Below are 23,298 nucleotides of genomic sequence, written 5' to 3'. Positions count from 1 at the left end.
GAAACTGAAGTTCTCTCTTGTGTTTTAAATATGAAAGCCTTCAGAGGTTGGGAGTGGAAATGATGAGGGAGGCGTCCAACCCTGGCATTTGGGGCACTTTTGGGAACAGACAGTGAGTGAGCAGTTAGACAGACCTAAAGACAGCTTGTGAACAGCTCTCTCTGTCTCTGGGAGTCTGGTGCGAGACAGCAGATCATCTACAAGGTAGGACCCCTTATTCTCTCCCTGTACATTTGTATATAAAGTGCCTCAAGTCTCCAGTGCTTTCTCTTCTAAAGGAACCCCAACTCCAGGCAGCACAGTTTCTGGAACTTCTTACCACCTGTGTGCGCAACAATATCATTTCTCAATATGTGGTAAGGTAAAGGGATCCCTGACCATTAGGTCCAGTCGTGACCGACTCTGGGGTTGCGGCGCTCATCTCGCTTTATTGGCCGAGGGAGCCAGCGTACAGCTTCCGTCATGTGGCCAGCATGACTAAGCCGCTTCTGGCAAACCAGAGCAGTGCACGGAAACGCCGTTTACCTTCCTGCCGCAGTGGTACCTATTTATCTACTTGCAGTTTGACGTGCTTTCAAACTGCTAGGTTGGCAGGAGCAGGGACCGAGCAACGGGAGCTCACCCCGTCACGGGGATTCAATCCACCGACCTTCTGATTGGCAAGTCCTAGGCTCTGTGGTTTAGACCACAGTGCCATCCAAGTTCCCAATATGTGGTACAACAGCTGAAAGAAAGACCTTCTCTTCCTAAATGAAGTCTTTCCTGGGGGCTTGCAATGTTTCCTGAACTTGCATCAGCTAAAACTTATAGAATTCAAAAAGAAAGAATAAACTTCTACTTGCTAGCTCCCCTATAAGCCACTCGGAGAGTGCTGTAGAACAGGCTCTACAGGCTGTTTTGCAATCTAGGAAAGGGTTAGATGTGTCCCCACATCCTTGTTGGAAGACTTGCCACATCCTTGTTAGATCATTTAAAAGCCCTCAGCAAAGTGAGCTCCAGTCATTAACCACAGAGAAGTCCTGCCAGCTTTCTGGAATAGGCTGGGCACTGTCAGCGCAAATAAAAATACGTTTCTTTCTGGAAAACAAGGTAAGCCATTACGATGCAGGTATAAGTGTTGATTGCTGGAACAATTGTTTGTGAAATGCAAAGCATCATCTATTGAACATCTTGTACAGGATCATGTGATGCAAGGAATATTTCATGTGTTTTATTTCATTGCGGAATGGGTTACGTGGCTTAAAAGTCTGTAAATGGTGATGGCTGAAATCCAAAGACTAATAGCATACCAGAATTTGATTTTTTGAACATTGTGAGCATTTCACATTCACAAATCTTGTGGCCCAGCACAATTACCTTTACTTTCTGCATGTTGTTGTTGTTGTTGTTGAGTCGTTTAGTCATGTCCGACTCTTCGTGACCCCATGGACCAGAGCACGCTAGGCACTCCTGTCTTGCACTGCCTCCTGCAGTTTGGTCGAACGCATGCTGGTAGCTTCGAGAACACTGTTCAACCATCTTGTCCTCTGTCACCCCCTTCTCCTTGTGCCCTCCATCTTTCCCAACATCAGGGTCTTTTCCAGGGAGTCTTCTCCTCTCATGAGAGGGCCAAAGTCTTGGAGCCTCAGCTTCAGGATCTGTCCTTCCAGTGAGCACTCAGGGCTGATTTCCTTCAGAATGGATACGCTTGATCTTCTTGTAGTCCATGGGACTCTCAAGAGTCTCCTCCAGCACCATAATTCAAAAGCATCAATTCTTCGGCAATCAGCCTTCTTTATGGTCCAGCTCTCACTTCCATACATCACTACTGGGAAAACCATAGCTTTAACTATACGGACCTTTGTTGGCAAGGTGATGTCTCAGCTTTTTAAGATGCTGTCTAGGTTTCTGCATAAACATGTCTAAATTTCATTGGAAATAAAGATTAAAGGTTTCAAAACACATGTCAGGACGTGATGATCTGCCACCAGAATGCTATGCTGATTGAAAATGTGAGACTGATTCGTCACCTTAAATCGTGATCCCTGATGATTAAAGCAAGTCTCGATTTGCCAAACTGGGTACTTTTGGACTTTCTATTGCTCCCAAATTAAAAGTGTCCACAGCTGCAAATCCTACACCCACCCTAGTTTTCAGCTCCCCCCTTGATCTCCATGAAAGTGTGATACATAAACTGAATAAATTGTGGAAGTGCTGCAATTCTGTGAGTTGTTGTGCAAGGGCTAGTGGAAAACATGTGGTGTGACCTAATGCATGTATTCTACTAGCAAGCTTCATTATGGAAGGCCTTAAAAAGAAAACAGAAAAAAGAGGCTGTGTGTTGGCTTGTAAACCACTCGGAAGCTGAGCGCCTTGTGAGTTGAACATTTTGGCTCCCGAACACCGCAAACCTGGAAGTGAGTGTTCTGGTTTGCGAACGTTCTTTTGGAACCTGAACGTTCGATGCGGTTTATGTGGCTTCCGATTGGCTGCAGGAGCTTCTTGCAGCCAATCAGAAGCCGTTCCTTGGTTTCTGAACGTTTTGGAAGTCAAACAGACTTCCGGAACAGATTCCGTTCAACTTCCGAGGTATGACTGTACAAAATAAAATATCTATATTGAGACATTTCTCCGAATATCTAGACTTCCCACCTTCCCCTCCATGGGTCCTATTATCAGTGTAGTCCTGATCCCAATCTCGCACTCATAGTGGGATTAACAGCTGGACAAAGTATTACTTTTGGTTTTTAATACTGTTTTCCCCCCCAAATTCCATGAGTATGAAATATATAATTGCCTTACAAACCTAAGAGATATACAGTTAAATGCATTATATCTAATAGCTCCATAATTACTGCTTTGTTTCTTTTGAGTTGATTCCAATGTAACAAAACAGTAACAACTTTCCCCCTAAAAGTTTCTTTTTTATATAAATTTTTTATTAACAATTTCAACATAACAAAATATCAAAACATATCATATTCATTATTTCCCCCTTTCCCCCCCCACCTCCCCATCAAACCCTCCCTGCTGAGACTTCCCTCAGCTCCTCTCTCTTATTTCTCAACACATATTATTCTCTGCGTACTGTAAAATTGTATATATCCCTACATTATCTGTCTACTATGTTAACAATCAATAAATTTGTGTATGTTTATTCAAAACCTGCCAAGGAGTCCAATTCATTTTGTTGTCTTTTTGAGTAATTTGTAAAAAGTTCCCATTCTTCTTTGAAGTCACAGTTGTCCTTATCTCGCGGTTTGTATGTCAATTTAGCCAGTTCTGCATAGTTCATCAATTTCTCTTGCCACTCTTCTTTTGTCGGGGTTTCCTCATTCTTCCATCCTTGTGCTATCAAGACTCTTGCCGCTCTTGTAGCATACATAAATAACTTTCCCCCTAAAAGTTTCTATTGATTGTATTTTAAAAAAACAAAAACAAATATTTATTATATTTCATTTGTTTTTATTTCTTTGCGGCCACCCTCAGTGAGAAGGAAGAGGTCCTGGCAGCTATGTCTTTTTCTCTGGTCTCTTGGCTGAGCTTCCGGAACTTTCCAATGAGAAGTGGTGTTCAGCCGACGCTGAAAGGTAATGGCCAGAACTGCTGCTATTCGTTTTATCTCAGAACCCGTTGGATATCATAAGGCAAGACTGAAAGGGTCCAGAGGCTACTTAGCCGGACCTACATTTGTAGATTCGGGCCGCCATCCAAGTCAGTCAGGCTTGGCTTAAACCCAATGTCTTCTTTGGCAGGGCTGGTAATATAGAGGAAATTACCTGGCAAGGATGCTCTGAGGGCAAACACAGCAAAGACCGTAAAGCTCTCTGCAAAATACTGAACATCCTCTATAAAGGACACATAAGTAAACACCATCACCTCCCCATGGCATCCTAGTTTATTATAATTTCCGTATTTTTCGCCCTATAGGACGCACTTTTTCCCCTCCAAAAATGAAGGGAAAATCTGTGTTTGGATTCCCCGACCTGGTTTTGGGGGGGGGAATAAAGGGAATTTTCCCCCCTTTATTTCCCCCCCCAAAAAAAACCTAGGTGCGTCCTATGGGCCGGTGCGTCCTATGGGGCGAAAAATACGGTATTATTACATTTATATCCCACCTTTTCCTCACAGCCGCTCTGTGAGGTGCATTAGGCTGAGTGATAGTGACGGACCCAAGTTCACCCAGTGTGCTTTATGGCCAAGTGGGGATTTGAACCCTGGCCTCCCAGGTCCTGGTCCAAGACCCTAACCACTAGTCCATGCTGGTTCTATTTATGGAAGCATCTTGTTCTTGGTTTCATTTTCTTTTCCCCTTTGTGCCTCCCTAGGATTCTATTGTATCCTGTGGCTAATGCTGTGCTTTCTGGCTGAGCAGAAAGGTGGTGGGAAAGTCCTGGCTTCACTACCAAGGGGATGCTACCAAGGTAAACGATGAGTAAAATAAGACTGTGGGGTGAGGGTTGGAATAATGATGATGATGATGATGATGATGATGATGATGATGATGATGCTGATGATGCAGCTATCTAAAAGTCATTCTGGCTGAATTGAGAAATACTGCCAGAAAATCCCAGTGCATTCAAAGCTGGCGACGTTGCAAGGCACTTTGGGGCTTTGTGAGGGTTGCCATATTTCAAAAAGGTGAGAATCTGGGCACAAAAGTTGTTGAGCTTCTTTTGACCAAGTTGAACTTTTGTGTGTGTGCAAAATATTAAAAATAATAAGAGTGAAGTTTTTGAGCTATTTTAAAGGAAATTCACCAAAATATAGGCTTTTGAAATCGGTTGCCATATGTCCGGATTTTCCCAGACATTTCAGTGATTTCTAGCTGGACACTGTTCTGACTGCTATGTCCAGGAAATTCCAGATGTATGACAGCCCTAGCTGTGTTAAATTCAGAGGTGGGGATACAGCTACCCTCTAAAAGTTGGACTACAGTACAAGCCCCATCAGCCCCAGCCAGCATGTAGTCCAGCACAACTCGAAGGTCTCAGGTTCAGCATCTCTGGTGTAATTGCTGAAGGGACCATCATAGAAATGCTCTCTTGTGCGTACCCCAACCTCTGAGCGGCAAGAGACTCCAGGGGTGCCTGTGCTTACCCAGGCAGGGTTCAGTTTTCTTAGAATGAAGGTCAAAAGAGAATGTGGTGTCTTTAAGATTTATGGTTTTATTTGCACATATATACACAACCTGAGCATAAGATGGAGGGGCTCAAAGCATCGGCACTCTACTGGTCTTGCCTGTGTATTTGGTTCCCAGGGAGATCCCCAAGCCATAACTCTGGGTCCAGTGCAGAACAAGACAAGCTTCTAGCCAAAACTCTCATGCACAAATTAAGTCCCCATTTCGAAGTGCTGTGTGTGTATGTGTGTGTGTGCGCGTGCGCACGCGCGCACACACACAGTACATCTACCAAAGAAAGGAAAGATAATGGCTTACCCAGGAAAGAGAGATGGACTTGTTGGAGCAAAGTTCCATGTTGCTTAGCTTGTATACACACTATGCATTAAAGCACATGTCCCTTTCACCCCCTTAAAGAATAATGAAAAGTGTAGTTTTCTGAGGGTGCTGGAAATTATAGTGCTGTGATGGGGCAAACTACCATTCCCAGAATTCCCAGTATACCTGAAGGAGCATCTCCACCAGACACTGAGGTCCAGATCCAATGGTCTTCTGGCAGTTCCTTCCCTGCGAGAAGTGAGGGTACAGGGAACCAGGCAGAGAGCCTTCTTGGGAGTGGCGCCTGCCCTGTGGAACGCCCTCCCATCAGATGTCAAAGAAATAAACAACTACCTGATATTTAGAAGACATCTGAAGGCAGCCCTGTTTTTAGGGAAGTTTTTAATGACTGATGTTTTAATGTATTTTTAATCTTTTGTTGGAAGCCGCCCAGAGTGGCTGGGGAAACCCAGCCAGATGGGCGGTGTACAAATTATAAATTATTATTATTATTATTAGAGGCAGGATGTGCTTTAAATGTACTTTAAATATATGGTGTGTACACAGCCAGGGGCGAGGGGGGGAGATTAGGCTTGGCCCAACCCTCCTCTGCAAGGACTTGGTTGGGCCCATAACACTTTGATGTTCTGTCTCCCCCCAGTTGCAGCTAAAGTGACCTTTAACCCGGACACTGCCCACCCAGCACTTGTTGTGTCTACAGACCGGAAGACTGTGACATCGGAAGGTGTGGAGCACCCCGTGCCTCCCAACCCCAAGAGGTTCACTAAAAGCCCTGCCGTGTTGGGCTCTCCAGGGTTTAAATCAGGGAAACATTGCTGGGAAGTGGTGTACGGAAACCAGAGGGAATGGGCAGTCGGGGTAGCACGGGAGTCTGTGAAAAGGGATGTCTACCTCTCCCTTACCCCAGAGGAGGGGATTGTGCAGGAAGGTCTCTGGTGGCTTCAGCGTCGGCAAAGCGACCCCCAACCACCTCCCCAAGGCTCTGGAACCATTGGGGTTCTTCTGGATTGCGATCAAGACACCGTGACTTTTTACATGGCTGGTAAAGTCATTAAGAAAGATGTTCCCCGCAACGGAGAGGTAGTTTATCCTTTCTTCTATGTGGGTGGAGGTGTTTCACTCCGCCTGAACGACTTAAAAGAGTGAGCGGAGAATTCCCCGCCAGCGCCACGCCATGCATTTTTAAGGATTTAAGAGTCTCTGGTTTCATGTGGTAAAGACGCAGGAACAACAATACACATGTGGTGGGGTTGTGAGGAGATTAGGAAATTTTGGAGATTAATACATGAGGAATTAAAGAAAACATTGAAAATCCCAATTGTTAAAAAACCAGAGGCATATCTCCTAGGTCTGATAGGGAAAGATATACTGCAGATGAATAAAAGAACTTCTCTATATGCAACTAAAGCAGCTAGGGTAGTGACTGTTTCTAAATGGAAATCTGAGATCTTGCCCTCAAAAGGGGAGTGGATTTGCAAATTAAATGAATATTTAGAACTGGCAAAGCTAACATCAATTATAAGATATCAGTCAAATCAAAAATTTTAAAATGGAAATGTTTCAAAGATTACATGTTAAAATGTTGTTCTAAGAAAGATGTGCTGATATGCCTAGAATAAAAATGTAAAGTATATGTATGAATAAGAAAAGAGATAAAAGATGTACAAAGAATGATACATTTGGAGAATGCAAAGATAAATGTGGAGATAGAGATTTAAAGAAGTCGAATTGTGGTGGAGGCAAGCTGCGGGTGGCTGGGGGAAGTACTAGGTAATAAGTATGTAATGTTTGTTTTCAAGGGTTTTGGAATTGTATCTTTTCCATTTTCTTCTTCTTCTAATTCCTCAACCCCAACCTTTCAGATTCAAATGTTGTAGAGTTGAAGGTGGCATGAGAAACAGGCATCATTTTTGGTACCCTGTTCACCAGGAATGGGGAATTTTCTTGGCGCAGTGGGCCAGATCCTGATCTTCCACCACCACCATCACTGCTGACCAACTTTGACAGGTGAATGGAGCCACCCACCTATCAATCACCTGACATCATGATGCCAGCAGGTGAATGATAGGTGGATGGTCCCACACACCTGTCAAAATTCGCCTTGCATCCTTTGGAGGGAGGCTTCTGTTTTGCTAGTGCATTCCCCTCAGGAAATGTGCTGGCGAAGAAACACCTGGCAGGATTCAACGTTTTGCTCATCAGCAGATGAGGGGAGAGTTCAGTCCTGCTCCCTTGCAGGGGCCTGAGTAGGATTTAACTTCCACTCATCAGCCAATGAGTGGAGGATTAAAGTCTTCTGCGTTCCCTGTGTGTATCAGTTCCCTATAGGGAGCTGGCGGGCGCAGCCAATGCAGATCTGAGTCCCATGCATCAGCTGACATCACACAATGATATTAGCTGATTGACAGGTAGGTGTGGTTTTAGAGAAAGAGCCTCACATGCCACATTGGACCCTTCAGCAGGCCAAGACCAGAGATTCCTCACCACTGCCATAAGTCATCTCTCATAAACAGGTTTGCAGAGGGTTTCGTTGTGTATTGCTTCAGATACCTGCCAAAACTGTTTAACCCCTGAGACCAAAAGGACCATGCCTCTCTCTCATTCCACCTTCAGCTCTTAAAACTGCTGTCCATTTCCAACCTAGAGTAATCATTATGCAAAGTAAGGCCATGTTTCTGGGCAATCAGTTACAGAAGAAGAATTTCCTGCATGGTTCAGCTTTCATTAATATGGAAATTTAAGAGGGAAATTTCACTAGGTTCACGTGGAAGTGAAAGAAACCTGAACATGCTCTATTCCAGATAAGGAGGTGACTTACAGTAATGACCAAGCTGGACTGTACGTTAAGTGTATGTCTGCATTTTATATCCTGTTTGCTGTTTATTAATTAGCAACCATGGCAGGGGGGAATTGAATTGTGATAGGGACTGGACCAAAGGGCAGTTTCGCCCTATCTCTCTAGCTACTCTCCAGATGAATATCATAAAACACACACAGCCAGCTACTATAAACTCTCAGAGTGATGCCAAATAATCAGATTGGGGTGCAAAATATATGCTCTACCAGTGAGCCATACAGCTTGTTAGAAATGCTAAGGGTGAAGCAGTATATAAATGGCTTAATAAATAAATACATACGAGTCCTGTCGTTCTTTGCACTTGTTATCCAAAGTCTGTTCAAAGGAGGGTTATATGAGATGCTAGGAGGAGCACCTCTGGTGGGGACAGGTTCTGCTCCTTCTGTGGAGCAATATGCAAACATACGTACAGTGGTACCTCGGGTTACAAACACCTCGGGTTACAAACACTTCCGGTTACAGACTCTGCTAACCCAGAAATAGTACCTTGGGTTACAAACTTTGCCCCAGGAAGAGAACGGAAATCACACGCTGGCGGCAGCGGGAGGCCCTATTAGCTAAAGTGGTACCTCAGGTTAAGACACAGCTGTCAACTGTTCCCTTTTCTTGCGAGGAATCCTATTCAGAATAAGGGAATTTCCTTTTAAAAAAGGGAAACGTTGACAGCTATGGGTTAAGAACAGTTTCAGGTTAAGAACAGACCTCCAGAACAAATTAAGTTCGTAACCAGAGGTACCACTGTACAGTTATTTAAGGAGGAGCTTGATGCATTGAGCAAAAGCCAGGCATTTTAATGAACAAAATGCCCTTCAGAATTCCTTCCCTGTACTTAACTAGAGCATGAGACACTTAATTTTGGGGTCAAGGGTTAAAGCCCCACCTTGGGCAAAAAATTCCTGCATTGCAGGGGGTTGGACTTGATGACCCCTGTGGTTCCTTCCAACTCTAGGATTTCATGATTTCATAGACATAAAAACAAACTACTTATGCTGCGGTTTCTGTAAACATTTTGGGAGTAGACTATTGACTGCTGGTGATAAGCTGCGGATGACGTGGGCTTGAAACTTGGCCTCCTTCCCATTTTGTCTGTCCATCTGCGGGCAGCTGATAAGACGGAGACAGATGGGGAACCTTAGAAGAATAACGTAACAGCCATCAGACATGGAGATTTGGGGCTGGGTTCCTTACAAATAGAGGTCCCCCTCTCTTTCTCCATCTCACATTAGCTTGGCTTGAGGACCATCGAACGTGGAGATGACTGACAGATGCCAGCTGACTGATAAGAACGTTTGGAACCTCTTTCATCTTTTCATTGATTGCTCAAGTCCAGCTGTGATATTGTAAGGGAAAAAAAGGGTCTTCTAACTTAGGGGAGATTCGAGAGGAAAAGAATCACTCAGAATTCTTTGGTTTTCAGGAGATGGAAGCTGAAGGCGACCTGGGATATCAGTGACAAATATTCTTCACATGTAAGGTAAAAGAAAGTGCTATAGCATGATTTTGCAGCCGGTCAGCTTTAAAGCAACAAAAGAGCACTTCAGACAAATTTGCTATGGACCACAAAATATGTAGCTAATCCCTGAAACCATATACGTACTGCAGTGACTAACATGAAAGAGTTATTTAAAAGTTTTGAAGTGAAATGTTTCGGTTTCTGCCTTCTTGGCTGCTTTGATGTGAACCCTTTTCACACCAGAGCAGCTAAAAAAAGAGGGGAACTGAAATGTTTTGTTTTAAACCTTTAATATATCTGTTTTGTTAGACCCTTTAATGACATGATTAGATAGATGGATGGATGGATAGATAGATAGATAGATAGATAGATAGATAGATGATAGATAGATAGATAGATAGATAGATAGATAGATAGATAGATACAGTAGATGATAAGGTATGTAAATATTTTATTTTTGTAGTACTTCAATTATTTACGGGAGAGCTTTGTATAAAACTAATACTGTACAGTAGATAGTAACAACCTAAGTTAAACACTCTTAATTCTCATTGATTATAGTGGAACTCAGTGGAACTGTCAGCACCACTACAGACAGATATGTGTTCAAAGTCCCATCGAATTCAGCACAGGAGCAAGGCTTGCTCTGTGGTTAAAGGATTTCAACTTTAAAAGGGCTTTTGACTTTGGATGGCTTGAAAACACATCTTTAAAAATAAATAATGGCTTGATGGCAGATAGAAGGGAAGGTAAGAGCTCAGATGGTTAGAGTGTGGTGCCAAGGTTGCATCCTGTGGAGAAACAGTGATTCATTCCAAAGGACTGGGAGAATGACAAATGCCTTTAGGAATAACAGTAGCCAACACATTTTTCTTGTGGTTTTACCAACTATGGGCACTTCCAGAATGTGGCAGTTTTGTGGGTGGGAGTCAATCACATTCTGGCAAGTTCAGATTGTGCAGTTAAAGTGGATTGGGCACTCTGGAAATAATAAAAAAAGATAATACTGTTTGTGCCAGAACAACATACTGGTAACAATTGTGTTGTGTACTGAAGTTCTCACCCTGGGCCAGCAGGGGGACACTGTAGATAGTTTTCACTCAGGTCCACATATGCAAATAAGGGATTGAAAGTGACATTCAGTGACTGGATAGTTACAGAAAGTGGTTACTGTTGCGTTGTAGTGGAGCTCTATATAAGCAGGCTGGCTGAACCCTTCAGTTCAGTTCTGTTCTGGCCTGTGAATAAACAAGAGCTGCTTGAAGAATCGCTGTGTCGTCTGATATGTTCACCCACAACTTAACAAATTGCTTGACGTGATGTCATAAAGACAAATTAGGGCAAATGCTGACGTTAACAGATTGACTGGAAATGGCATCTATGACAGGCAGAAATCCAGCCGGTTCCAACTTTCCCCATACAGGAACATAAGAAGTTTCTTTTTACAGTCTTGCCTATGGTTACTAGCGGAGGCTCTCCTCTCGGACAGGGAACCTCTTCCCAGCTCTACCTGGAGATACTGGGAATTGAACCTGCAACGTCCTGCATGACAAGGCAGATGCTCTACCACTGAGCCACTACAGCCCATTCCTTCATTACCTCTCCATGCAGGGGAAACCTGCATGCGTAATTTCTGCATGTCAGTTAAAGGCACAGAGCTTCATTCTGGAGATGGGCCATCGTTCTCCCCTGCCTGCCTCCTCCTCCAAAAAAAAAAAAAAAAAAAAAAAAAAGAAAAGGAAAAGGAAAAGGAAAGACTTAAAGGTGGTAAGAAGTTTGAAAGAGATGTGACTGTTCCTACTGTATACATTCATCCCCGATTTGCCTCTGGCAAACAGAGGCTGTGTGTGCACGCTACCAGTTTTCTTAATCTGGATCAAAGCTGGTTAATGCATCAAAACACAGTATTTCCTAAGAAACGACAGGATAGATGAGGATTGGGGCAAATGTCGTGCTTTATGCTGCTTCTCAGACCACTGCCTTGGATGCAGAGCAGGGGTGCAATATTCCTAAAAGTGACAATCAGGACAAAGTTGTTCAGCTTTTTTGGGGAGATGTTGACTGTTTTGGGGCTTTTATTTGATTTTTAAAGCATTTTTATTTTTAAAAAACCTTTCTTGCTATACATCCGGGTTTTCCACCTTTGTATGGCAGCCCTAATGCAGAGTAAACACAGCCAGATGTCTTTCTTATTTCAAAATCCTGTTTGACTGCAGGTGTCGGTGAGGCAAAGCAAATGGGAAGAGAGTCCTCTTGCAATAATAATAATAATAATAATAATAATAATAATAATAATAATTTATTTATACCCCGCCCATCTGGCTGGGTTTCCCCAGCCACTCTGGGTGGCTTCCAACAGAACACTAAAATACAATAACCAATTAAACATTAAAAGCTTCCCTGCAGATGTCTTCTAAATGTCTGGTAGTTATTTTTCTCTTTGACATCTGGTGGGAGGGCGTTCCACAGGGCAGGTGCCACTACCGAGAAGGCCCTCTGCCTGGTTCCCTGTAACTTGGCTTCTCGCAGTGAGGGAACCGCCAGAAGGCCCTCGGCGCTGGACCTCAGTGTCTGGGCTGAATGATGGAGGTGGAGACGCTCCTTCAAGTATACTGGACTGCAAACCATCACAAAAGCCTATTGCAGCAGTCGCCGACCTGGTGCCCCCTGGGTGCTTTAGACTGCGACTGCCATCAGCCCCAGCATGTGAGCTGGATGGGACTGATGGCAGTAGTTGCTCAAAACATCTGGAGGTAACCAAATTAGCAAAGGCTGATAATTGGAAGAGCACCAAGGGCCAGATAGAGAGGCATGGAGGGCCATATTCAGCTCCTGGGGGGTCTGAGGCTCCCCATCCTTAAGCTAATCTCAAAGTAACATCTTCCTAGCATCTTCTTGTGGTCATCATGGACCATTCCGCAGGCATGCACCTTAAGTTACAAAACTTTATGAAAACAGAGAGAGAAAGAGGATTGGGTATCATAATCAGTTTGTAAATCTCTCTCTCTCTCTCTCTCTCTCTCTCTCTCTCTCTCTCTCTCTTTCTGTCTCTCTCTCTTTCTTTCTCTCTTTATCTTGCTTTATCCCCCAGAGGCCAGAAAAGAAAGAAAATGGAGGCACCCATCTTCTCTTGCGACCCAGAAATGTGTTCCTTTCTGTTCATTCTCACCATTTTCTTTGTTATTCCACCTATAAATAATGTGGACCCTGGTAAGACTCTCACTAGTACCTCTCATAGAAATGTTATTGTTCGTGGCTAAAGTGTCTTATTTTTCTCTGAAGGGAGATATAATAATAATAATAATTAAAAAAAAATCTACCAGCAGCCTAGATACCAGCTTCTCATACGTACCCAAAAGTACCGTGAAATTGTAAGTTGTTGTGGCATACTTAGGTCCATCTAGCTCAGGAACCAGCTGTGGTCAAACCCAGGTCTCAGGGAAGATTATTAACGTCATAACCATGCCATACATTTAGAGCAGTCTGATACCTTTTTATTTATTTCATAAACTATACTGATTGATTATAAGAAAAGAAAACCTCAAAGCGGTTTAAAGAAACAATTGTTGTTGTTGGGTTTTTTTATGCTTCTTTTGAATAGATTCCAGGAAGACTTTGAATTATCCCACTATTTCTGTTCGTTCTCAATTCAGCAACAGGCCTTGCTCCCCTTATTTCCATCGAAGGCTATCAGGACAGGGGGATCCGAATAGTTTGCCGATCCAGTGGTTGGTACCCAAAGCCTGAGATCCTATGGAGAGTTCCCAATGGGAGGCACTTCCCTTCACTGGGACAAAAAATTTCCACGGAGGGCAATGGGTTGTTTGAGGTGCAGAACGACATCATCCTAACAGGAAGTTCAAATCATAGCCTAACCTGTGTGGTCCGGAACAGCTTCCTCAACCAGGAAAAGGAATCAACTATTCATATAGCAGGTAAGCTGTCCAGAATTCTTGATAACGGTTCTGTATTTTGGGGCTGTGGCTCTGTACAAACGATGCCTTCAAAATATATTCTTTCCTTCAAAGAATTCTGGGAAATGTAGTTGGTTAAGGGTCAGGGCTAAACTACAGTGCCCAGAATCCTTTGAGGGAAAGGATGTACTTTGAATGTGCTTTGAAGGTATAAAGGTAAAGGTAAAGGGACCCCTGACCATTAGGTCCAGTCGCAGATGACTCTGGGGTTGCGACACTCATCTCGCTTTATTGGCCGAGGGAGCCGGCGTACAGCTTCCGGGTCATGTGGCCAGCATGACTAAGCCACTTTTGGCAAACGGAAACGCCGTTTACCTTCCTGCCAGAGCGTTACCTATTTATCTGCTTGCACTTTGGCGTGCTTTTGAACTGCTAGGTTGGCAGGAGCAGGGACCGAGCAACGGGAGCTCACCCCGTCGCGGGGATTTGAACCGCCGACCTTCTGATCGGCAAGCCCTAGGCTCTGTGGTTTAACCCACAGCGTTTTAAATTCTCAAGTGATGTGCAGTGAACGAGTGAGGGGAGAAGCCTGAAGTCAACCAACGTTGACACCAACGTATTCTAAAGAGAAGGAACTCAAGAAGAGAACCAGTGAGAACTTCTAGCAGGCTCACTTCCCAACTAGGTCACTAGAGACAGTGGCAGATTAAATTCGCTGTTGAAATGTGCACCAAGATGATTTCATAGGACTGTAGAATTGTAGAGTTGGAAGGGACCTTGATGGTCATCTAGTCCAGGGGTAGGCAATCTAAGGGGCCAGATGCGGCCCAATTGCCTTCTCAGTCCGGCCCACAGACAGTCCAGGAATCAGCATGTTTCTACATGAGTAGAATGTGTCCTTTTATTTAAAATGCATCTCTGGGTTATTTGTGGGGCATAGGAATTCGTTCAATTTCCCTCCCAAAATATAGTCTGGCCCACCACATGGTCTGAAGGACAGTGGACTGGCCCGCGGCTGAAAAAGGTTGCTGACCCCTGATCTAGTTCCCCATCCAGCTTGAAACCATACTGGAACCTGCTGAGTGCTGCAAATGTGCTAGCAATTTTATTGCTGCACCCCTTTCTCAGCTCCATGTTACATTTTCATCAGCAGGGAGAGAGAGAGAGAGCGAGAGCGATAGCGAGGGCGAGAGAGAGAGAGAGAGAGAGAGAGATGGGGAAGACACAGGGACCCCATTTTATTTATTGCCTTTCAGTCGGGTGATTCTCAAAGTGGTTTTCATAATAAACTACCCCTTCCCCTGCAAACTCACAGCAGTCCTTAAACCCCTGGCTGACGAAAGTTCTGGGACATATTGCTATTCAGTTCCAGACAGCATCACCCTTGCATATATATATGTACTGGGATGCCATGCTGGATGAAGCAAGTGTTATGTCTGAGTATATTTCAGCAAGGATAGGAAGAAGTGCTATATTATAATATGTTAGATTAAAATCACTTTCGATTCAGGATCTGGGCAATGGTGAGCTCCTACTGAGGCAGCAGGGACTCGTTTGAAGCTCCTCTCAGGATCAGGAATTTCCTGCAGGACAGGAGGCTTATTAAAAGTTCAGTGCTTGGAGGATAAGGAGGGCAAAATTCAGGGCCTCAAGTATGCAGAACCAGCATGCAGCTCAGAAGGCTATAAAAAACCCCGCAGCGTGATCAGAAGGGGGAGAACGCAATAGCGGGGGGGAGGGAGAGGCACTGCCAAATCTTTGGCATCTGTTTTTCTTTTATTTGATTCAGAAACCAGGTTTATAACATCGTTGGTAATTTGCTTTGTTTTCAGATCACTTCTTCCCAAAGATCTCTCAGTGGATAGCTGGTTTGTGTGTCTCCCTCTTGGCTCTTCTCGGTTTCATTATCCTCCTCCTTTACCTGTTTAATATAAACAGTGAGTACCTAGGAAGCTGCGTCATAAAGGTAAAGGTAAAGGGACCCCTGACCATTAGGTCCAGTCATGGCCGACTCTGGGGTTGCGGCACTCATCTCGCTTTATTGGCTGAGGGAGCCGGCATACAGCTTCCGGGTCATGTGGCCAACATGACTAAGCCGCTTCTGGCGAACCAGAGCAGCGCACAGAAACGCCGTTTACCTTCCCGCCGGAGCGGTACCTATTTATCTACTTGCACTTTGACATGCTTTCGTACTGCTAGGTTGGCAAGAGCAGGGACCGAACAACTGGAGCTCACCCCGTCACGGGGTTTCGAACCGCCGACCTTCTGATCGGCAAGTCCTAGGCTCTGTGGTTTACCCCACAGCGCCACCAGTCTGTAAATGTTGTCATTATGTGCTTTTGATACCAGGTGGCACTGTGTAGCATCTTCTAGCTCAGTCTGTAGATCAGCAGACTCTTAACCTCAGGGTTGTGGGTGCAGGGGTTTGGACTATATCAGTGTTTCCCACATTTGGGTCTCCAGCTGTTTTTGGACTACAACTCCCATCATCCCTAGCTAGCAGGACCAGTGGTCAGGGATGATGGGAATTGTAGTTCAAAAACAGCTGGAGACCCAAATGTGGGAAACACTGGACTAGATGATCCTTTTGATACTTTTCTACTCTGCAATTCTGTGGTTCTAAATACATGGGAGGAAGTCAGAAGTTACAGTTCTGTTCTTATTAGAGAGAGGCTTACAAAATTCTTTCCTAGTCTCCGGACAGGTGTGTATTCACAGGTCTCCTGGAGAGCCAGTGTGGTGTAGTGGTTAAGAGCGATAGACTCGTAATCTGGGGAACCGGGTTTGCGTCTCCGCTCCTCCACATGCAGCTGCTGGGTGACCTTGGGCCAGTCACACTTCTCTGAAGTCTCTCAGCCCCACTCACCTCACAGAGTGTTTGTTGTGGGGGAGGAAGGGAAAGGATGTTAGCCGCTTTGAGACTCCTTAGGGTAGTGATAAAGCGGGATATCAAATCCAAACTCTTCTTCATCTTCTCTTCTTCCTCCAGACAACCTGTTTATTCAGCATTCGTCCTGATTTGTTTGCACAGAGGTTATGCTGAGGTTAGATTTGGAAGAAGCGGCTATCCTTTTCATTATTCATTCATTCATTCATTCAGAAGACGAAGAAGAGTTTGGATTTGATATCCCGCCTTTCACTCCCTTTCACTCACTGTGATTTGTGCTCACAATGCTATTGGGGCAGTTACATGAGACCCCACTTCAGGACGATTGGCATCTGCAACTGTTTCAGAGCAGACATTCTGCTTTGTTTACAGTCGGGGCATCTAGACAAGGGATGGGGAAACGTCTGACCCACAGGCCAGATTTGCTGCACCAGGCCTCCCCATTTGTCTTCCAAACAATGCCCACGGCCCCACAACTGTCATCATATGTGATGTGAAGTGTGAGACAGGTAGAGAGATGTGGCTGGATTGAACTCCCTGTCAGTTATCTGATGATAACTGCTTGGTCGGAGCGCACAAGAGTTCTATTGGTGTTTCGCAACTTTAACCTGTTGCAGGACCTTAGCCAGACCCAGTTGAATATAGCAGAGCATACGCAGACTTCCAGAAGCAATCAGTTGCAGGCAGGTAGGATGAAGCAGGAACAAGACGCTGCTGCCAGTAACTTGGTTACTTATAGGTGTTTATTATTTGCAGCAGACTCACAAGTTACTATATACAAGATACAGATACGGATCTTAAACTCTCACTCTTAACAAACTCCAAACAAATCTCCAAGGTCCCATATCTCTAGGCAGAATAACTCCCTCTGCTCAGTCTTCTTGGCCTTCGGCCAACTCTTAATTGCCTTGTGTGAAGCTGCAGGTAGGCAAAATCTCAACAAGTTCCCCACTGGGAACTCCCTCGCTGACCCAAACCCAGTAGATAACAGGATTCAATGGGGTATTCAGTCCTACTTACTCTTTCTCTCCCCCATCCCACATCCCCACAGACCAACTTTTACAGGTGGGTGGCAGTGGTGGGAGATAAAGATCAGGCCCGTTGGGCCAAGAATACTTCTCACCCCTCATCTAGGCTAGGATTGTCTTCTTTGACTGAAGGTGGTCTAGGGGCCAGCCTACATAGCTCTGGCCCTAAGTGCTGGGTTTGTTTGTTGAAAAGCAGCCCGTGCAGGGTCCCCAGAATGAGAAGCTGTGGCTTTAACTCTTGGCCCCCACAGTGGGCCTAATTCAGATTGTGCATCCAGACTTACAATTTGTATTGCCAAAAAGAAGAGGTCCCATCTGCTTCAGTCTTGCTCTTAATTAATCGTGATACTAGAGGAAAATCAGCACACCTTATTCAGACCAGAAACAACGGGTGGCTAGATTGTACACTCAAATGTTTACAGCAGTTATAATTATTTCTTCTTTCCTTTCTCTTCTAGGAAAGCTTTCTGCAGAACTGAGTAAGTCATTCTGCCTCTTTTGAGAAGAAAAACACATTTAGGTCACAGTCCTGTGCAGAGACAGGCAGTCTTAAGTCCATTAATTTAAATAAACTTAACCATGCCTGAGAGTACAATTCTTCTTGTTTACTCAGACGCATATCCCACTGGTTTCACTTGGCTTTACTCCCCAGTAATTGTGCATAGAATTGCACTGACTCTGTATTGGACTGTGGCCTTAAAAAAAAGGGGGGGGGGAGACTATTTTAGTAAAATTAGGTTGTTGTTTTTAAGTAGACGTGAAAGTTTGGTTCAGTTCAAGCCAATAGCAAAAACTGATGGCTGAAACAACACATGCAGCTTGAGTGGGTAAAAATAATTGATTCAGAATTTCCACTGTAAAAGGTATTTCAAAAACCTTTCCCCAGTTTAGAATAAGGCTTGTTAGGTAGCAAAACTGCCAACTCTACACTAACAGTGGCGCCCACCCTGTGGAACGCCCTCCCACCGGATGTCAAAGAGAACAACAACTATCAAACTTTTAGAAGACATCTGAAGGCAGCCCTGTTTAGGGAAGCTTTTAATGTTTGATGTATTACTGTATTTTAATACAGTATTTGGTTGGAAGCTGCCCAGAGTGGCTGGGGAAGCCCAGCCAGATGGGCGGGGTATAAATAATAATTTATTATTATACCATTATTATTATTATTATTATTATTATTATTATTATTACAGGACACTGGGTGTTTTCTCTCCATGTTTCCAAGAACAGGTGAAATTCATCAAACTGAGGCATTCAGCCTCGGTTCCTTTTTTAAAAAAAGTTTGAATTATAGGAGGAGGCTCTCCCCATGTACATATTCAACATCGTTTTCCCTATAGAATCCTTAGAACTGTGGTTTGTTTAATGGTGCTGGGAATTGAAGCTCTTGAGGGAACTACAGTTCCCAGAACTGCCACAAAGCACAGACACTCTCTGTACAATGTCCAATGGCCTACTCTGAGGCAAAATAACCCAGGATAGTCTAGAAGGGCCCATATCATTTAATGGCACCAAAAACTATTCAGAACAGGCCTCAGAGGAGGTCAGCACGCCAGAAGAGAAGGCAGTCAGCACATCTCCTTCAGATGGTACCTTGTCTTGTGCCAGGCCTACATAGCTGTCAGCACTGAAATAGTATTGGTGTTTTTTATGCGTAAAGCACCCAAAGATCAAGATTTTCCATATCAATGTTAATTTGTCATTGTGTGGTTGCTTTTAGGTTGGAGGAACTTGGTGATGCCAATCAAAAAAGGTAAACGGGTCTCCTGTTTTCGTATGCGTGTCACAATGCATTATTTCAGGCATGAAATCTGTCGCCACTCCCTGATGCTGAATTTTTGACATTAATTGAGGACGCAATAAAACTACCATGGTGCGGTTGAGTGGGGTGGGGAAGGAGAACCTGTGAGGTGAATATCTTTCGCATGGTGAGATTTAGGACTCACCATGTGATGGGAATCTGGTGTTATCCATTCGGGTCACGTTTTTTAATAGTGACTTCAGAAGATTCTCAATGGTTAAGGGAATCTTTGTTTGTTTGTTTATCAAGATTTATATACCACTTGATTTGTTTGTTTTTAAAGAACAAGAAAACCTCTAAGCGTTTTACAAACCTTGATATCCTCCATTAATTGTTACTGGTGCCACAGAATACCTGTTCTGCATCTGAAATAAATAGATATTTTAGTGTGGTGGCACCTGTTGATATCCCTGTACTCTTTTCAGCACCTGCCAAAAACATTTTTGCTTAGACAAGCCTACTCAGGTATTGGAATGCTGGTGTGTTTTTAGTTTGCTGCTGGTTTCAATTTTTTGAATGCTCAGATAAGTTTTGACTAAAGATTTTATTGTTACCTTCTTTTCATCAACCCCTGAGGGAATTTTATTTTTATTTTTTTACAATCAAGCAGTGTATCAACCATATGAAATGAATGAACCAATTTAAGGAAACACTGCTGCTGTGGAGAAATTTCAAATCTCTAGGGGGGAAAGGCGATTCTTCCACTTGACTTCCAGATAGTATTACCGGTGCATAAAGTTGACACGTGAGCATCTACTCTTGGGTGTATTCTTTTAATTCAAACTTGCAGCAGAGTTTCTTCTTACAGAAAATCTTTATTATTTACACAAATTTACACTGGTCAAATAAAACAACATACCGTATTTTTCGCTCTATAACACGCACCCGACCATAACACGCACGTAGTTTTTAGAGGAGGAAAACAAGGAAAAAAATATTCTAAATGAAAAAGTGGATGTATGATTTTTGTGGTTCATGCTGTGGCCACAGACATGTGATCTGACAGTGAGTTTGGAGTAGCCCAATGCAAAAATCCTGAGGATCCATGTGGATCCATGCTTTGTAACCACATTTTTGCACCACTGCGGCTCCAGGCAACAGTGGGTGCGTGATTTTTTTGGTGCAAGATGTAGCCATGGACATGCTATGTGATCTGATGGTGAATTTGGGGTGACCCAGTGCAAAAATCCTGAGGATCCATGTGGATCTGTGCTTTGTAACCACGTTTTAAGTGGGGAGGGAAGGAAAAGCACTCAAGGGACAAGGAGCACGCGTGGGGTGTGTGGAGAAGGATGCTGCTAATAATGAAGAAGAGGGGTATAAGGGGAGAAGGCTCCTCTCTTCTCCTGCTTTGCTCCTTTAAAGAAGCAGGCTCTCTGTCCCTCTCTCCTCCCCACTCAGCGGCTCTTCTCCCGCTTTGCTGTTTCAAAGCGAGCCACGGAGGAGGGAAGGAAGGGGAACCATGGATCCTCTGCTCACGACTGCAGCAGATCCCCCCCCCCCCCCCGCCACCCGTAGGCATTCCCTCCATAGCACGCACAGACATTTCCCTTTACTTTCTAGGAGGAAAAAAGTGAGTGTTTTGGTGCAAAAAATACGGTAATTCCTTCTCCTCTATCCATCCGACTCTGAGATTCAATTGCTCGTTTTCAACTTTGTTCATTTACTCACTGACTCTGACCTTTAATGACCACATGCCCTTAATAGAGGCTCCTGTTACGAGATTTTTCTGTTGCCTAGCAACCTGTTCAAGACCAATTCTTTCTAGAATATTCCAATAAGTCAAGAAGGCAGCAGGCAGATAGCACGTGCCAGTGCAACTGGTTACGCTGGCCCTCAGCCGCAACACTGTCTGGTTAACATTGATATTGCCCTCCTTCCTTCCGTGACCTCTTTCCTTCTCATCTTCTCCATCCTGCAGCAAATGTAACCCTGGATCCGGACACAGCGAACAACGAGCTCATCCTGTCTGCGGACCGGAAGACCGTCATACAAGGCTTCACGTGGCACAGCCTGCCTGACAGCCCCCTGAGATTCAGCCTCGAGCGCTGCATTTTGGGAAGCGAGGGCTTTTCCTCAGGAAGGCACTACTGGGAAGTGGAGGTGGGCGAGGAGGGGTACTGGGCCGTGGGGCTGGCAAGGGGTTCCGTGAGGAGGAAGGAGTGCCTCAGCCTTGACCCCAGCGAAGGGATCTGGGCTGTGGAGAAGTGCCGGGTCCACTACCAAGCTCTCACCGTCCCCGAGACGCCCCTGTCTTTGCGGAAGAGACCCAGGAAACTCGGGATTTACTTGGACTACGAGACGGGGCAGGTGGCGTTTCATGACGTCAACCACAAGACACCCATCTTCACTTTCCCCTCTGCTGCTTTTGACGGGGAGGTGGTCTTCCCTTTCCTGCAGGTCGGGGTGGGATGCTGGCTTCGACTGTGCCCCTGAGAATTTCCTTGTGTGAGGCTTAATGGGCAAGCAAGGCATGACACAGCGGACTTGGAAGGCACCTCAAAAGTCATCTCTGCTTATGCACTGGGGACGGGGTGTGTGCATCTATCGTTTTATGTTTTCCTGCGCTTTTAAATATTTTGTGGGGAGCAGCCTAGAGCAAGGGTAGGCAAACTAAGGCCTGGGGGCCGGATGCAGCCCAATTGCCTTCTCAATCCGGCCTGTGGACGGTCCCGGAATCAGCGTGTTTTTACCTGAGTATAATATGTCCTTTTATTTAAAATGCATCTCTGGGTTATTTGTGGGGCATAGGAATTCGTTCATCCCCCCCCCCCAAAATATAGTCCGGCCCACCACATGGTCTGAGGGACGGTGGACCGGCCCACTGCTGACAAAGGTTGCTGACCCCTGGCTTAGAGTGTCTGGGGCAACCCAGCCAGGTGGGAGTCATATAAGTTAAATCACCGCCATCATCAAATTTCAGCAGGAAAAGCATGGGCAGCTGGCGAACTGCTATCCCTTCGCAGAGGAGCAAATGGACAGGATGAAGGTTGCAAGGCATCCTTGAGCATGAATAAAACAGGCAATCAAAACCAGAGGATGACCCTCACTCTGTGATGCCACCATCAGCAGCTAGTTTGACAGCTAACAGCGGCAATATCAGAGGAAGCGTTAACCACGGAAGCGTTGCTCTGATTATATGCCACTGCCTTCAAATGCGATAGCCAAGGAAGAATATTTGTGGGTCGGCTTCCCCCTGGATTGCATGCAGGTAAAAACATTCAAGAGCACCTTTGGTGTTTACCAATTCAAATCTCCTCCACTGACTGGATTCACTATGTGTGGGTAGTTTTCATTTTTAAGCAATTTGTCCAACCGTCCTCCAAACACAAGACGTACTGAGAGTTATACGAGGACAGAAGTAATGAGATGGCAGACAATGATACTGTAGCATTCTTGATTTGCCTAAAGTGATTATGTCCAAGATTTTAGTGAAAGGTGTGTCGTTATTCTTGAATATTTGTTTAAATGAACATAAATAAAAGCCTCTTCAGTGCTAAGGTGAGATCTACTTGGTATACCTGGTTCCGGATTCCATTAATTACCTCATTCATTTAAGTACCCCTAAGCCTACATTAGGGTTGCGGGTGGCGCTGTGGTCTAAACCACAGAGCCCAGGACTTGCCAATCAGAAGGTCGGTGGTTCAAATCCCCGCGACAGGGTGAGCTCCCGTTGCTCGGTCCCTGATCCTGCCAACCTAGCAGTTCGAAAGCACATCAAAGTGCAAGTAGATAAATAGGTACCGCTCCGGCGGGAAGGTAAACAGCATTTCCGTGCACTGCTCTGGTTCACCAGAAGCGGCTTAGTCATGCTGGCCACATGACCCGGAAGCTGTACGCCGGCTCCCTCGGCCAGTAAAGCGAGATGAGCTCCGCAACCCCAGAGTCGGTCACGACTGGACCTAATGGTCAGGGGTC

General features: G+C 44.8%; 2 protein-coding genes across 6 annotated transcripts; both read left to right on the top strand.

Annotated features, from left to right (window-relative positions):
- On the top strand, positions 1 to 8,570 carry LOC310757210 (vespryn-like). Of its 4 annotated transcripts, none has more exons than XM_083602474.1 (5): positions 1 to 204; positions 279 to 356; positions 3,469 to 3,569; positions 4,308 to 4,403; positions 6,087 to 8,570. In XM_083602474.1, the coding sequence occupies exons 2-5, from the start codon at positions 352 to 354 to the stop codon at positions 6,584 to 6,586; spliced, it is 702 nt and encodes a 233-aa protein (XP_083458600.1). In that variant the 5' UTR covers positions 1 to 204; positions 279 to 351; the 3' UTR covers positions 6,587 to 8,570. The 4 variants fall into 4 exon arrangements, with proteins under 4 accessions (XP_083458600.1, XP_083458599.1, XP_083458601.1 ...); XM_083602473.1 differs by having other exon boundaries at positions 10 to 204; positions 6,081 to 8,570; XM_083602475.1 differs by lacking the exon at positions 279 to 356 and having other exon boundaries at positions 17 to 204; positions 6,081 to 8,570.
- A 3,643-nt stretch (positions 8,571 to 12,213) lies between these two features.
- On the top strand, positions 12,214 to 22,880 carry LOC310757080 (butyrophilin subfamily 3 member A3-like). Of its 2 annotated transcripts, XM_083602226.1 has the most exons (7): positions 12,214 to 12,960; positions 13,404 to 13,685; positions 15,497 to 15,601; positions 18,038 to 18,058; positions 19,300 to 19,332; positions 21,302 to 21,483; positions 22,304 to 22,880. In XM_083602226.1, exons 1-7 carry the CDS (start codon positions 12,861 to 12,863, stop codon positions 22,385 to 22,387), a joined length of 807 nt encoding a protein of 268 aa, XP_083458352.1. In that variant the 5' UTR covers positions 12,214 to 12,860; the 3' UTR covers positions 22,388 to 22,880. The 2 variants fall into 2 exon arrangements, with proteins under 2 accessions (XP_083458352.1, XP_083458351.1); XM_083602225.1 differs by having other exon boundaries at positions 21,302 to 22,880.
- The last annotated feature ends 418 nt before the right edge of the window (positions 22,881 to 23,298 follow it).

This window comes from Podarcis filfolensis (assembly GCF_964270895.1).
Source record: "Podarcis filfolensis genome assembly, chromosome: 2".
Taxonomy (NCBI): Eukaryota; Metazoa; Chordata; class Lepidosauria; order Squamata; family Lacertidae; genus Podarcis; species Podarcis filfolensis.
This window is presented reverse-complemented; position numbering and strand designations above follow the sequence as displayed.